This window comes from Boleophthalmus pectinirostris, unplaced genomic scaffold, assembly GCF_026225935.1.
Source record: "Boleophthalmus pectinirostris isolate CB_2022bp ecotype Guang Dong unplaced genomic scaffold, ASM2622593v1 HiC_scaffold_14, whole genome shotgun sequence".
NCBI classification, from domain to species: Eukaryota; Metazoa; Chordata; class Actinopteri; order Gobiiformes; family Gobiidae; genus Boleophthalmus; species Boleophthalmus pectinirostris.
This window is the reverse complement of record NW_026571047.1, coordinates 20,537,369-20,553,208: the sequence shown is the minus strand read 5'-3', so window position 1 is coordinate 20,553,208 and position 15,840 is coordinate 20,537,369. Positions and strand designations below refer to the sequence as shown.

At 38.7% G+C, this 15,840-nt stretch overlaps 1 protein-coding gene across 1 annotated transcript in view; it reads right to left on the bottom strand.

Annotated features, from left to right (window-relative positions):
* tanc2b (tetratricopeptide repeat, ankyrin repeat and coiled-coil containing 2b) overlaps window positions 1-15,840 on the bottom strand; it is a 271,242-nt gene that overhangs the window by 95,498 nt on the left and 159,904 nt on the right. The window contains exon 6 of the mRNA XM_055150162.1: window positions 8,593-8,715. Coding sequence (XP_055006137.1) covers window positions 8,593-8,715 — 123 coding nt within the window. The remainder of the gene's footprint in view (window positions 1-8,592; window positions 8,716-15,840) is intronic.

Below are 15,840 nucleotides of genomic sequence, written 5' to 3'. Positions count from 1 at the left end.
AAAGAGGAGTTTGATGGATTATATTATGATGCTAATTTAGAGGAGATTATGTCAAAATGCATAAATACCACTCAAGATTTTAATGTAAATCAACAATTGTGTTTCCCATTGGATCTGAATAATGAATAATGAATTTGGTGGATAGACAGAAGATGTTTGCTACACTAATAACAGCTCCTATATTACACAAAATTGACTCTTGGGAGCTTTAAACCAAGTTAGAATGTTGTTACCTCATCAAAAACATACCTGGAATTGTATAAATGCTCTGTTCAACCTTGTGATGTCATGAAGCAGTAAATTTCAAGTTAACAGCTACCTTTTACCTTTTGTTCAGTAGAGACAGGGTTGAAATCATCCAAATGATTCTAGTGAAGATGTGTGGAGTTTAAAAACACAGTGGAGCACTTCCTGTATTACCACATGACAGCACAAGTTGGAATAGTGTGTTTTTGGGTTAAGAGAAGAACTCAGCCTAAATATGCAGGATGTGTGTTAAAAACCCAAAAAACTCCAGGTATGTTTGTGACAGGAAACATTATAACATAGATCTGAAAATAGCATAATATAGGCCCTGCAAAGATTAAATCAATCCTGTAAATTACACATAACCCCCAATGAATAAGAAATTGGTTGTGCCACTATACTACCACCTAGTGCCTCCGCTCAATTTCATTTCTCTCCAGCGACTAGGTCAGGGATCAGAATACACTAGACGGTTTGCAAGAACCCCGGAAGTTGTAGACTGCGCACCGGCCAATCAGAGAAGAGCTGTGAAGCCATGACGTCAAACTCAAGTTCCTGTCTGTGTCCCTTTTGTGGTACAACACAACAGCAAACAAAGCGGTTGAGATTTATGTAGATGAAGACATACATTCTGTGTTGGCAACGATTCCCGAGATCGAGGACTTAAAGCCGGAACAAAGAGAATGTTTGGTGAATTTTATCAAGGGGAAAGACGCTATTGACCTTCTTTATTGCATCGACTGAATGAATTCTAATGCTGCGAGGTCAGACTGTTTCCATGAAGTGAAACTGGCTGATGAATCAGGGTACACTATACAGCATGAGAAGAAAAATATGGAAATGTAACTGCTTTGTCTAGATTAGTTTCACAGATTAAATAATACTTATCTATCACAAAGGAGACAAGCAGGAAACAGCACTACGCTACATTACAATTCAGATCTGTGGAGAGCTGCCCCTATTCACAGAAGGAATTGTAACGTTTATGAGCAATAGAAACGCCTGTAATGAAAAAAATTCCAAATAGATATTTAATGTCATACCATGGAACGTTCCAGATAAAGTAATAACATCTCTATGGAGACAAGTAGTTAACGAACCTCCACCAGAAAAGTTGCGCAGTGCACCTTTAACTTCAACCAGACATTTACCAAACACTCTTTCCGCAGCGTTTGCATTAATTTGACACATGCAGACATATCCATTTCATTTCCTTGCTTGCGCCTTAAATACAGATTAAGCCCATAACTTATAGATCCTCTTATAGAAGCCACTCAAGCATCGCATCTCGTCATTTTGAAATCTACACACGACAGCGGCGGGCACGCCTTTGCATCCACCACAAGTGGGACTTCACATAACACCATACACCGTGTAATGATCCTATTTGAATATGAATGAAATCATATTACCAAATGCATCTAGTCCTCACCAATGGATTGCTGAGCCGAGGAGCAGCAGACTGATGGTTACTATGGCAACTATCTCTATTTGGTAGGAATGTGTTTGGGTGCTCGCTGCATCTGGCCCCATGTGAAGGGAGAGAGAGAGGAGGAGAGAAGAGGGGGAGAGAGAGGAAGAGGAGGAGAGAGAGAGAGGGAGAGGTGGAGAGAGGAGAGAGAGAGAGAGAATGGGGGAGAGGAAAGGCAAAGGGGAGAGAGAGGGAGAGGAGGAGAGGGGTTGAGGATAGGGAGAGGGAGAGAGGATAGGGGGAGAGAGGGAGAGGGGGAGAGGATGGAGAGAGGGAGAGTGGGAGAGGGCTAGAGAAAGGGAGAGAGAGAGGTGGAGAGAGGGAGAGGAGAAGAGAAGAGGGAGAGAGGGGAAAAGGAGAGGGGGAGATAGAGAGGAAGAGAGAGGGAGAAGAGGAGGGGGTTAAGGGAGAGGAGAGGGGGAGAGGAGGAGAGGAAAAGGAGAAGGAGTGAGGGGGAGGAGAAGGAGTGAGGAGAGAGGAGAAGGAGTGAGGGACAGGAGAAGGAGAGAGAGAATGAGAGGAGATTGGAAAGAGAAAAAGAGGAGAGGGGGAGACAGAGAGGAGAGGGCAGAGAGAGACAGAGAGAGAGAGAAATGTGAGGGGAGACAGAGAGAGAGAGAGAGAGAGAGAGAGAGAGCATGTGTGGAGCAGGCAGGGGGCACGGGATGGGACTGGACCAGGTGGGATGGGAGAGGGGGAGGAGACAGGGGAGGGGGGTGTAGCTGAGTCTATTTTTAGGGACACAGGTGAGACGAAGGTACAGAGTGAACACCTGTACTGAGGATACAAAACAACAGACTAGCTATTTTGGAGAATTTTTATAACAAAATATGCTGAGGTTAGATATATACACAAAGGAAATCCTTACAACCTCTTGTGTGTATAACTGAAATATATTTGTATTACTATATCTTTCTAGCTTTTATTTTTACTTGTACATATACATTTATATAATTCTGCCTTATTGACATGAGTCTCTTGCAATTTTTGTTACTTATTTTGAATTTATTATTACCATATATATTTTTTCTCTTTGTTATTATATTATATTGTGATGTGTGAGCTACTGGGTCCAAATAATTTTCCTTGGGGATCAATACATTTTGTCTAAGTCTAAAGAAATTGATCAGGTTATAACTTTAACAAAAAAAGGAAAATAATTGTCACAAGCTGCAGCAGTCATCAAGAACAGCACTGGGTGATATGAAAAAAAAAAAATGAAAAAAAAAAACAAACACATACATTTTTTTTCTTGCCTTGATTAATCCAAAATTTGTATTCACTTTTATTTTGTCTCATTAAAAACAAATAGAATGGCTTTCAATATTTATTTCCTGAACTTTTAGCTTTTTAATTAACACAACAATATAAATTTTCAAATTTCTTCCTCGAAAGTCAAAATTAAATTCAAGCTTTTCCTGATAGATGATCGGCTGTGGACCTCTTAATTAAAAAAGTAATCACTGACAATTTATACAAACAGAATCTTGAGTGTCACAATTAAAATTAAAATGCACAGCCCTGTTCAAGATAGATTTCAAAAAAGTGAAAAACTCTTGGTTCCAAAGTCATATTTTAAACTTGTGAAGTATGACTAATATTTCTCAACTCAGTTTTATAAGGACATATTTTTATTCTAACAAGACTCCCATAAAGGCACATGTAAAAGTCAAAGACACCAGCCAACATATAAACAACACACTTCACAGATTAAATGTACCTCAATAAACATCACATCGCTTTAAGTTATTCGTGACGGATCAATATCGCTGATGCAGGTCTCAGAATGAAAGAAACAACAATAGTGGTTGGAGTCCTGCACCGGGTCAAGTGCCCAAGGGCACAGATTTGCTGAAACGGGCGAGTTTTAACGTTCTGGAATTTTACAGGCGGGTACTTATTACACTCGGATGGATAAGGACTAAACCAGGACTAAACCAGGTCTAAACCAGGACTAAACCAGGACTAAACCAGGACTACATCAGGACTAAACCAGGACTACACCAGGTCTAAACCAGGACTACATCATGACTAAGCCAGGAGTAATCTTGGACGTAAGAGAGAGAGAACCCCAAGCCCGCAGAGCAGGGTGTCCACAAAGCGCGATCGGGCAATGGTTACGCTTAGCTCTGTGGGGTGTGGAGCTCTATGCCGGTCCTTTCTCCCGCATTCACCCGATGGTCAACGGGGGCGCACCTCCGAGCCCGTCCCAACAGTGAGTTCTGGTTTAGTCCTGGTTTATTCCTAGTTTATTCATGGTTTATTCATGGTTTAGTCCTGGCTTAGTCCTGGTTTAGTCCTGGTTTAGTCATGATTTAGTCCTGGTTTAGTCCTGGTTTAGTCCTGGTTTAGTCCTGGTTTAGTCTTCCTGGTTCAGTCCTGGAATCAGTCCTAGGTTAGTCCTGGGTTAGTCCTGTTTAGTCCTGTTTAGTAACGGTTCAGTCTGTGGCGTGTGTGGTGCAAAAGTCCGGCATCTCAATCAACGTTTCTTCTGCTCAGTAAATAAAGCCTGTGAAGTGATGACAGTCAAGTCACGTCTGTGAATTTGTATTCGTAATGAACAAAGCGTAAAAGTTTCATTACGTGATCGTAATTCTTGAAGTCGTAACTTTTCAATTCATATTCTGATGCATGCTTCAGTTAGAAATACTTTTAATTTGGGTGCGATTTGTCACGGGCACTGGCGGGTAACAGTTGGAATGTTAATGGGTCCGGGCAGGTGCGGGTCTCCAAAAATGGACCTGTGCAGAACTCTGGTTTGGAGTGAAATCTACATTATGACTTTAAATACACAGAGTTTTTGCAATAAATTAAACAATCCTATATATGGGTTTCAGCTTCCTAGTTGAGGTAACGATTTAGGGACTATTCTGAAGATACAATATTTAGTTTTGAAATGCCAGTTTTTATGGTAATGGTCTTTATTTTTCATCTTTCTGAAACCTATGGATATATTTCTGAGGCCATGTACCTTATATAAGTGAAAGTGTCATTGGCCCTGCAACACGGACTGGCGTGAGATCACACATTTAAGCCAGTGCCCTGCTGTTACCAGTGAACTCCAGTTAAGAGTTCTCCATCTGTCCACCTGCTATAAGGACACAGCCTGCTCCAAAACCACCATCTTCAGTGCTTCATCTAGAAACTGTTATTGCATCAAACCTTCTAGTTTCTAATCTACTACATCCTAGTTTCTACAACAGTGGAGATTACTGCTTCAAACCTGAATTGTGGCTACAGTGAGGACCTCTTTTCAGCTCATCCTCACTCACAGCGTATCGTCTATTTCACCAAAACATGACCACTGCAATGGGAGAAGTAAAGAAATGCAATCTAGAAATGGTAGACAGGGATGCAAGTTTATACTCTAACTAGATAGTCGGGCAAATTACTACTATTATTACTATTACTATACAATAAAACAAGTTGATTTTGTGAAATAATATATACATAATTAGCAGTATTGTAGTTCCTGGTGTGTGTGTGTTTGTGTGTGTGTGATACAGATATTTCAGCAATTCAAAAATATACCGTAATTTCTGGACTATAAGCCGCTACTTTTTTCTCACACTTTGAACTATGTGGCTAATAAAACAAAACATATGGACAGATTATTTGTTTGGCACATTGTCCATTCATATATATATAGTCTATGGTCTGGCAACAGTGAGAATGTGAGTGCAGAAAGCGCCACTGTCTATGCGGTTCACACAGGGATCTAGAGTTAACTTGAAGTTGCTACACGAGCTATATCATCAGTGCACTCAAATAGTTTATCATCATGTGATAAAATAAGTTATGATGCTAAATGAACATTAGTGAGAGGGATACGTCTTACCCATGTGTGTAAATGCGAGAAGAAACGTCTCAAACTTCAGTAGCTGGACATCCACTCATACCTGATCGATACACCTAGCCCCGCCCCCGAGAGAATCTGAAATCTGCTGAAATCCTCCAAGACACTGACATGACACAGACAGGACAGAGACTTTATCTGCAGGAGACATACACAGTAGAGACTTGGGTGATGCGCAGAGGAAGGTGCTAGTTTGATTGTGTTTTGAATAGTTATTTTGCGCTTCATGCACAAACCCTCCTCATGGAAAATACACGAATAAATGCAGATGATGCAGCTTTTAAGTTAACAGCAGTTGATGTGGCTGTTGAAGAAATAAATCGAGCTGCTGCACGTGAGCTCGACATCAGTGGTAAGATTTTGGTGACGGCAGCATGACGAACTGACTCAATGCAAAAAAATTACTTTCAGAGGCGATAAAAGCAGATGACCTGAACTTGAAAACGTTCTTGAAGATGTGGACACCTGTGGTTTGTATTCAGGTGCGGCCAATATATGTAAAATTTAAAAATTTTGCTCAACTTTAGTTGATGTGGCTTATATTCAGGTCCGCTCAATAGTCTGGAAAATACGGTACATACACATTATTTTATATTACACAAAAAATGGGATTGAGGTTGTAAAAAAGCATTACTTTAATTTGAACGGATTAATGTTGTCAGGATACTAAAGTTTCTTATTTAATTTTGATAGGAAAAAGCTCAGTAGTCAATACAGATTTAAACTCCACATGACCAAATCTTGCAGGCGACGTGTTGCTAGGTTTCAAAGACATGATTGCAACAACAAATGTATTTTTATTTGCCCCTCTTCTACATTGCTATAAATGAGAATCCAGTTTCAGTACTAGTTTTAGCATTAGATTAGTTTAGTATTCGTATCTGGGTATCTAGTTCAAACTGGGGCTAAAAGCAGAACTGGCTAAAAACCCACAGAGATTACCTATAACTCCCATCGCACACAGTCCGAGCAGAAAAGGTTGGCATATGTTGACATCCTGCAAAACTTCAGCCATTTTCTTTCTAATGGTTTAAGTCCAAGACGCCACTTTCTCTGTCCTCCTAGATCCTGGCATTTTAAAACATCTCAGACTCCTCCGCACAGATTTGTCCAGCGGAGCGAAAACAGGTCAGGAAGCTAAACCGTCCATTTCCCGGTGACCAGAGGAAAAGGTGGGGAGAGATGAGAGGGACGATACTGAATCTCAGCAGCGCTATCTGTCCTGGGGTGACCCAAGCTCCGGAGGGACGGATATTGGAGGAGGGCACAGGGTTAGGCAGATCTGCAGTGTGCAGGATTACACTGTACAAGTGAGAAGTCAACAGTGAAGTGTGCACACAGGGCTAAACAAGCACGAGGAGGACAGGATTAAAAGAGAGGAGAGAGAAGAAAGGAAAGAAGGGAGGGAGGAGATGAGGGAGAGTTGGAAGAGAGGGAAGAATGAGAGAGGAGAGAGAGAAAGAAGAATGAAGAGAGAAAAGGGGAGAGGAAGGCGAGGATGGAGAGAAAGGGGGAGATACGACATGGACGAGGGCAGAGAGAGTGAAGGAAGAGAGATGGGAAGGAGAGGAGGAGAGGAGATTTCTCTAATGACCTCTGCAGTGTGTTCTGACTTGAGGAAATACTTGGGCAAAGAGCAGATTGGATGTCACGCTGGCCCTGATGCAGTCCACTGTCCAGAAAAATGGACTATAAACAAAAACGCAGTACTGACAAAATCTGATTAAGTCATTTGTGCACGCAGTACAGTCCTATAGCAATGAGAATTAAAACAGATTGGTTATCAACAATTGAAGAAACCACTGTAAAACACCAGAAAGGGAAAGGTTTACTGTCAAAATTTTACAACCTGCTCATCTTTCATTCTAAAAATCATCATCAGACATATGAAACGCCTAGAAGAGTGACCTGCACGAAGACATAATGGAAGAGGATTGGAGTGAAGCATGTTTAAGAGCACAAAACAAACAGTTAATACAAGACTTAGACTACTCAAGGGTTTATAATCACTCCTGAAATCCTCCACCATATCTCCAGTAATATTCCTGACACTTGTACTAAATGTGGGAATTATAAAGGAACTCTCATACATTGTCTTTAGGAAAGCTTGGTAATTCAAATTATTTGGAAAGAGATTATTAAACGTTTGACAGAAATAGTTACTGTAAATATTCCTATGTGTGCAAAACTGTGTATATTGGGAATATATCCAGATATCCAGGTTTATTACAAACAAAAAAACAAGCAAAATTACTGGACTTTGGACTATTACATGCCAGAAGAGCCATCGTCTTGAAATGGAAAGATATTGAAGCCCCTTCAAGAAAACAGGAACTTTCAGAATGTATTGGCCTTGAAAGATTGACATTAACAGCAAAGGCAAAACTAAACGTTTTTGTGAAATTATGGGAACCTTATTTGAATATATCTAAAAAATAGGAATGATGTGTATGTATATATTTATTTATTTATTTTGTATTTTTTCTCTCTTTTTTACCCATTTTCCCTTTTTAAAATTTATATCTTCACTGAATATGGATCTTTGATTTACCTGCGACTAATAAATTGTATTGTGCAAGCATTGTTCGTGAATATGTGTGTGTGTGAGTGTGTGAATTGGCATGGTTTTCTTTTTTTTATATGTTGACCTATGTTAATGTGGTCAATTGTTGATGTAAACATTTTGTCTGAAAATTAATACAAATATTTGAAGAAAAAAACAAAAACAAAAAAAAAACAACTGACTGGACTTTGTAGTATGGTCTCTTTCATTGAGTCTATTGTAATTATGGCCTGCCATGTTTTTCAATATATAATGTACTATTGCAATACCAGTTTGAGTCAACAGTTACATAAAAACAAACAGTAACCTGACATGAGAAATCCTAATCATTCATCACTCCTCAAGAACATCTCTCCTAACCTCAGTGCAATCTGCAAATAAATACAATAACATTTCTTCACACAGATATGCACAGAGACAGTAAGCGTGGTCTGTGATTGGCCAAAGCAGACTTACCTGTGCAGTAGACCAGGTGCAGGTCTGGGCTGTGGCTGTAGGGGTGAGGAGGAGGAGGAGGGGAGTCTGGCTTTGAGGGGGGGATTCGGGGGCTCTCCACAAACTTAGCCTTTCGCTGAGGGGCTGGTGGTGCGAGCAGACAGCACATCCACATGCACAGATACAGAGACAAGGACGATGGAGGAGACAGAGGGAGGGAGACAGGGAGGTAGAGAGAGAGGGAGAGACAGACAGACAGAGGGAGGGAGGGAGAGAGAGAGACAGGACAGAAGACAGAGAATGAGCTCAAAGCAGCACACTGATAAAATGCAGACACTCAAATGGACTAAACATGTACTTGAACAATAACCTTCCATGGACTTTAAAGTGTTAGTATATTGTCACAACATGAGATGTTGATTGAAAGTTTTAAAAAAGTATAAGTTGAGACATCAGTTTCATCTAACTACAAAATATAAAAAAACAAGCACATAATCAAATGAAAGGTTCTATATTACGCAAATTTGACTTTTATGAGCTTTAAGCCATTAAATTACAATTCTGTTACCTCGTAAACAAAACAGACCTGGAGTTGTGTTTTGTTTCATTCACACATGTTTGAGTGATGTAGTGGTAGTTTTCAAGTTAACAGCTACCTTCTACTTGAGAAGAGGTATTTCCAGGCATTTCCAGGGTTGAAGTATAAAAACACAGTGGAGTACAGTATTACACTGGACTTGTATTACACTGGATTACAATTGTCAAAGCCTGATCCTGTCAGATCTCAGAAGCTAAGCAGGGCCTAGCTTCTAAGGGGCACCGGTGGCAAAAACTGTTGTTGTGTCCTTAGGCAAGACACTTCATCCACATTGCCTAGTATGAAAGTGGTGTGTGTGTGAGTGATGGTGGTGGTCAGAGGGACCGATGGCACCAATTGGCATGGCAGCCATGCTTCTGTCAGTCTGCCCCAGGGCAGCTGTGGCTACAATAGTAGTTTACCACCACCAGTTGTGGAGTGACTGAATAATGCTCTGTAAAGCGTCTTTGAGACAAAATGTCTGTGAAAAGTGCTACATAAATAAAAAACTTACTTACATCAAAAGGTGGAGCAGAGTGTTTTCTGTTAGAGAGAAAAACTCTAAATATGCATGGTTTTTGTATTAAACATGTATGAATGAATGAATAAATGAAACCAAACTCCAGGTATTTTTAATGAGAAAATAACATTATAACATAGATCAGGAAATGGCATAATATGAGCACTTAAACAAATCCTACAATAATATCTTTGATGATCTGAATATAGAGAACAACATACACTGCCTTTCAGTATATTGAAGACTGCCTCCCAAAATTATTCCCATCAGCCATTCCTATTAAACTTCTCAACAAACAACAAAGGTATTTTAATTTGTTTCTCTTTCAGGGACAGATCTAATATAATTTTGAACAGAGTAGAGCTCAGCCGTCACTTGTCAGATAGGACAGTATGATTATGAATTATGAATGAGGTTTGTTTCGCGGTGGCATTAAAGTTCTTTATCATGGGTTTATGTGCTATCTTTTTAATGATCTGATAAAAAAAACTATATGATTTGTTCCCTTACTGTTGTATACCTTCTTGAGTTAACTTAATGAATAGGATATTATAACACAAAACTTAGTCAATGTAGTCAATAAGTAGCCTAAACATTTTGAAAGCCATAGAAAACTGTGCTCAAAGTGTACATTGTCAACAACATTTGACTGAAGGCTGAAATATGAACTGATAAACTATCCCAAGAATCTAATTTATATCTGAACTTCAGACACAACAAGAATTTTCTATTAAAGATGAGATGAGATTTCTGTTCTATATAATTACAACCTTTAAGATTTGATAATTCTGCCAAGTCCAGAAAATGTTAAAGTTGATGCTGTGAGAGTCAATTTTAGCACTCCACTTTGTGCTGTGTACTCATTGTGTATCAGAGTGGACCCATATACACAAAACTCCATGCCATAACAAAAAAGTGCAAAAATGACCCTAATTTCACCTATACCACACAGTACTACTTTTACTGTCTACCTGTTAAGAATCTGCCTTCCCCTAACTGCATAATAGTCTCTTATCAAATTGCAACTCTGAAATCTTCTCTGTGCAACTCCTCCATCTTAATAATCCGGTCACGATTCCTCTGTACCCATGATGCAACAGTGGAATGATCCGCGCTGGGACCCTCCTCTCGCTTGAGTCACAGACAGTTGAGGCTGATAAAAACTGGGGGCGGAGGTTGTGGCACGATTTCTCTCTCTCCCAATTCAAGGTCACAGCACGAGAATGAAATAATGTTACGAGGAGAAAATACTAATATGTTAATGGATGAAAAGCACGGCAGGGATCGGGTGTATTTAAGGACTTCCTACTATGAAAATACTAGCTCTCAGAGGAAATCATGTGGAAATAATCAAGGCTGAAATTATTAGCTGAATCAAGGCTTTTGCAGCTATAAGTTATCTGAAAGCTTAATATATTCTTTTTAGATCATTGCACTAATTATCCAGAGAGTAGAGGGGTTTAACAAGAAATATATTTTACTTTACAGCGGGTGGAAAAACTTTGCATCCAAAAGTGCTTGTCACAATAAATTTCACTATGGTTTAGAGACTTTACATTTTTGACAAACATGTTAAAAGAATCAGGTTTACTACAAGCTATTCTACAGATGGGACAACTCCTCTCAAAGGTCCACTCTTAAAGGTCCACTATTTTCTAGTGGAGTGGCTGCTTTGCCTGGAAAGTTACGGGCTGGATCTGTGGAGACGAGACCAAACTCACAATAAGAATGCATGATTTTGATGACCATGCCTTTTTTAAAGCAAGTTAGACCTATTAAATGCCATACTGTGGAACATTCAGGGCAAAGCGTCTATGAGTCCACATATAAATGATGAAATTATCAGAAAAGTTACATAACTTTAAGAACAAATATGATCTAACTAACTTAGCTGTAGAGTATTCATTTTTAGTCTTGACCATAGGGTTGGGCGGTATCCAAATTTTGATACTGTTAAACTTTCTCAGGATTTTACCAGGTTATATGGTACTGTTTTACCAAAATATTTTAGTATGACTTTGGTAAACTACAACGCCGCATTGCTGTACGGTCTATGTGCGTGACCTGCAGATTTATAATCTCTGAAAAGTTTCACATGAACCATCTCCAACGCCATACACACAGAACAGACTCACTGTCAGCAGCACATCCTCTGTCACAGAAAGAACACTCATAATCTACTGAGTCGTGTCATTTAGTCCGACAGAAGCTGAACCACATCAGCACACAAGGAAAGAGCTGTTTTTATCAGTGCTAGTTTATAGTTTACGGAAATGAGCAATGTGGGTTTAAGTTTTGTTTTTGTAAAACGTAAACAAATGTGTGCCTGAAGCCAAAATGCTGACAAATTGCTGAAGTACTAGTTGTTTTTTTTGGGACCAACTCGTTTGCGGCTGGACTTGCTGTCTTGTCTTGGTCTCCCTTATGAGCGTCACGTGACAACGAAACGAAACTAATCGAACATCATCTCCCCACGCAGTTAAGGAAACATTTTAGACTCTATTAGTTTTAAATCGTGATAGTATTAAATTGAAAATGCAACCACACATTCATTTGTGCTGAGCAAACAAATTTAGGTATCAATAAATTATAATATTATATCAGGTCCTTAAGTGCTGCAGATTTTTTAATGACGATAATAAAACGAATACTGCTGCTACTTTTTGATACCGTGGGATACTGTCATACTGTATTACTGCTCAACCCTACTTGACCACATTTAAAGCCAATTTGTGTGCAAGAATCTATTATTCAATCAAACCAAGCGTTCTTTTGTCTTGTGGGAATGGTCTTAATCTGCTGTAATTTCTTCTAAACGAGTAATCCCAGTCTGAAAATAGAATATGTAAATCATGATGCAACAGCTACATGTATTTTCCAAGTGACTGCACACGTCTGAAACTATATGGTGGAACAGCATAGCCACGAGTCTGGACTCTAAAACATGTGTTCGTAAACTGGAATTTCTTGTCTCTCAGTTGTTCATCTTCGCTCGGATCATGGTGAATTCCAGCAGATATTTCAAACATGTGCAATTGTGTGCAATGAGCGGAGAAGTGTAATCCCATTATCCATAAATGTCCACTGGAGGAGATAAGACCCATACTGCAGCATAATGTTTAATCTGGGGAAAATCTTGTTCATATTAAGGAGACAATACAGATTCTAAGTAGCTTCAAATTGTCAGTTTCTGTGGTTTTCTATTGGCAAGAATGGTGGTATAAAACTCTGTAATGGACAGTAATGAGCAAAAGGCAAGAGATGAGGAAAGTTGCCTTATCCCATTACATGTTAAGAGTGCACTTTGTAACTTTTCTGGTGCAGGGCCCATCAAATACTTTTCTCCATGGTGATGTTATTTCTTTGTCTCACAGTATAGCATTAAACCTTTTTATCTTCACGAACACCAAACCAGACAAAGTTACAGGTCAGATCTGTGGAGAGGCAATCCCACTCACAGTCAGAATTCATGTTTTACATGCAGATTTTTGAGCAATAAAACCACCTGTAATTGAATAAATGTAAAGCAGAGCTGTTTAATGTCATACTGTGGAACATTCCAGGCAGAGCAATGACATATCCATAGAAACAAGCAGCTCATGGACCCCCAATCAAAAAGTTACATAGTGTACCTTTAACTAGTTCATGGTTAAATGAGCTATACGTATCAAACTAAATGATAATAATAATAATAAACTGACTGCAGGTATTATTTTTAGTGGAACCATATATCAAAATATACAGAATTTTTGGAAGGTGCAAGATTTCTGGAGGGTGCACCACCTGCTTATCTCCATGGAGTTATTGACTGTCAAGAATATTACACAGTATGGCATTAAAATGACCTATTTCCACGCAGACAATGCCAACAAGCCAAGTTACAACAATGTCGTGAGAGTGTATATTGTGTTTGTTACAGCTGCAACATCTCAAAAGTAAACACAGTTTTCTTAGTTAATTGTAGAGTTTATTTTGTGTCTTTATTGAGAACTTCAGGTCTGTTAAATGACTGGAAATCCTTGTAACGCAAAGGAACAGACTTGATAAATGCTTCTTTAATAATGAAGTGCTAATTTATGCGCTGTCTTTAAATGGTGATAAATCCAAATAAAACTCAACACCTTGACTGATGCCAGCACCACTGTATCACACAACAATTTCAACAACTTTGAGCCAAAAGATAAGCTTCAAAAATATCATTCACGATGAAAACTGTACAATACTTCACCACAATGACAAAATGTATATTCAGTTCATTATACAGCAAACTAAAGTGCTATTATCTTACGAGGAGACAGACAGTGCACAGAGTTGTAAAGAAGCAAAACAGGTATAATCAACTTCTTATAGTGATGGGAATGTCAACAACAATGGCTTTATAGTAAATTCTACTCAATCAACAACATACAAAAGGCAATCTACAAACTGTTTATGTCTTAAAATATTTCTAATTGCAATATTTCACCGTTCAAAGTTAACGGTGCATTATGTAAGTTTCTGTGCAAGTTTCCATTAAATGCTTTTCTCCATGGATATGTCATTGACTGGAATGTTTCACAGATATTTTTTGGAGGCTAATAAAACTGTGAAGATGCTCCTTTTTCCTCTTAAAATGCCTTGACAAGACTTAATCTAAAGAACTAAGACTTAAAAGTGCTTATAACTGTTATTTCTTCTTGTAGTCTGCACTGAAATGGAGCAAAGGATCATGGTCTATGTAGTTCCCTCTGTCTTCATAGAACTTTGACAATACGATATCACGATATTTCGGTTATTGTTACATCCCTAGTAATAATGTAAGGTAGAGTTGTTTAAGTTCCATAGTGCACCTTTACTATAAATATGTGGCATGTTTATCCAAGCAAAAACAAGGGAAATGTATTATAGATATGCGGTGGTAAATTAATATTATGTTAATAGGAAGAAACGCAAACATAACGAGAAAGAAACCACGTCTGATTGAGTAGGAAAAGCCCATTAACTCTTAAATAGAGGCAGTAGAGGTCAACTGTGAATGAAACCTCTAAATCTGACTTGCTCATATATTATTACAAACATATAAAAGTGCAATGTAATACTGAAAATGACTCACCTGCTGCAATTAAATATAATACATTCATTCATTTACTAAGAATAGGCCAAGATCTACATTATTCATCATTTGCCAATTAACTGGTTAAAGGTTGAGCGAAATTATTAAATCCTTGGCTGAATTAGTAGGTCACACCCTGCATAATCTGCAATTAACATCATCCCCTTGGAGATACGCAAGTTAAATGTCATACTGTGGAACATTCCAGGCAAAAAATAAAAAAATAAAAAAATTACCATGCAGTCAATATGATACATATTACACCTTTAATGGAAATGTTTTATGTAATTATCTTGGCTGTACAGAGCGGCAGTACAATTGAGTGTGAAAAGATGATGGTGCTGCTGGTTTGAAAAGCGCACAGCACTGTCCACATCCAAAGGTCTCTCGCTCGGTCTATGATTGTCACACAGAGACAGAACAAGGCTCAAAATGGCAGTAGCAGTCAGATATTTTAAATACAGCTGCTGCTGCATCTAGTCTAGGTGAAAGCACATGCTATAAAGATGAACAATAGGACACTGCTAATAACTGACAACTATTTTAAAATGAGATATGTTAACTGTAATGGAATATGTGTACTGAAAATACTTATTCGGAATACTAATTCTGAGTATCTGTATGCAAATTGTTCTTTCCATATCCATATGTTCTGTCTCTGGTCTATGTAATCCATGTTTTGCAAATAACCTGGTTTATGAGTGCATTTAGTTGGGAGGTAAGTTTTTCAGGTAGGTTTTTCAGACTATAAGTCACACTTTTTTCATGGTTTGGGTGTTTCCTGTGACTTATACTCTGGTGCGACTTATATATTAAAATGTTCACACTGACAGTCTCAAGAGGCTCTAGTCTTGTGTGTCAGTATCTGCTACAACTATTACTTCTGTACCTCTGTCACTTCACTCTACTACGCATATCTCCTGTGGAAAGAGTCTCTGTCCTGCTGCAAGTAGAGAAATATTCAGCCGAAAAAAGTAATCAAGCAACAGAAAGAAAGTTTGGAGCGAAAAACTTGTGAAAGACTGGCGGAAAGCAGGGATGGAGAACACAGCTTCACGGTAACCAGGCAGGTGCATCATG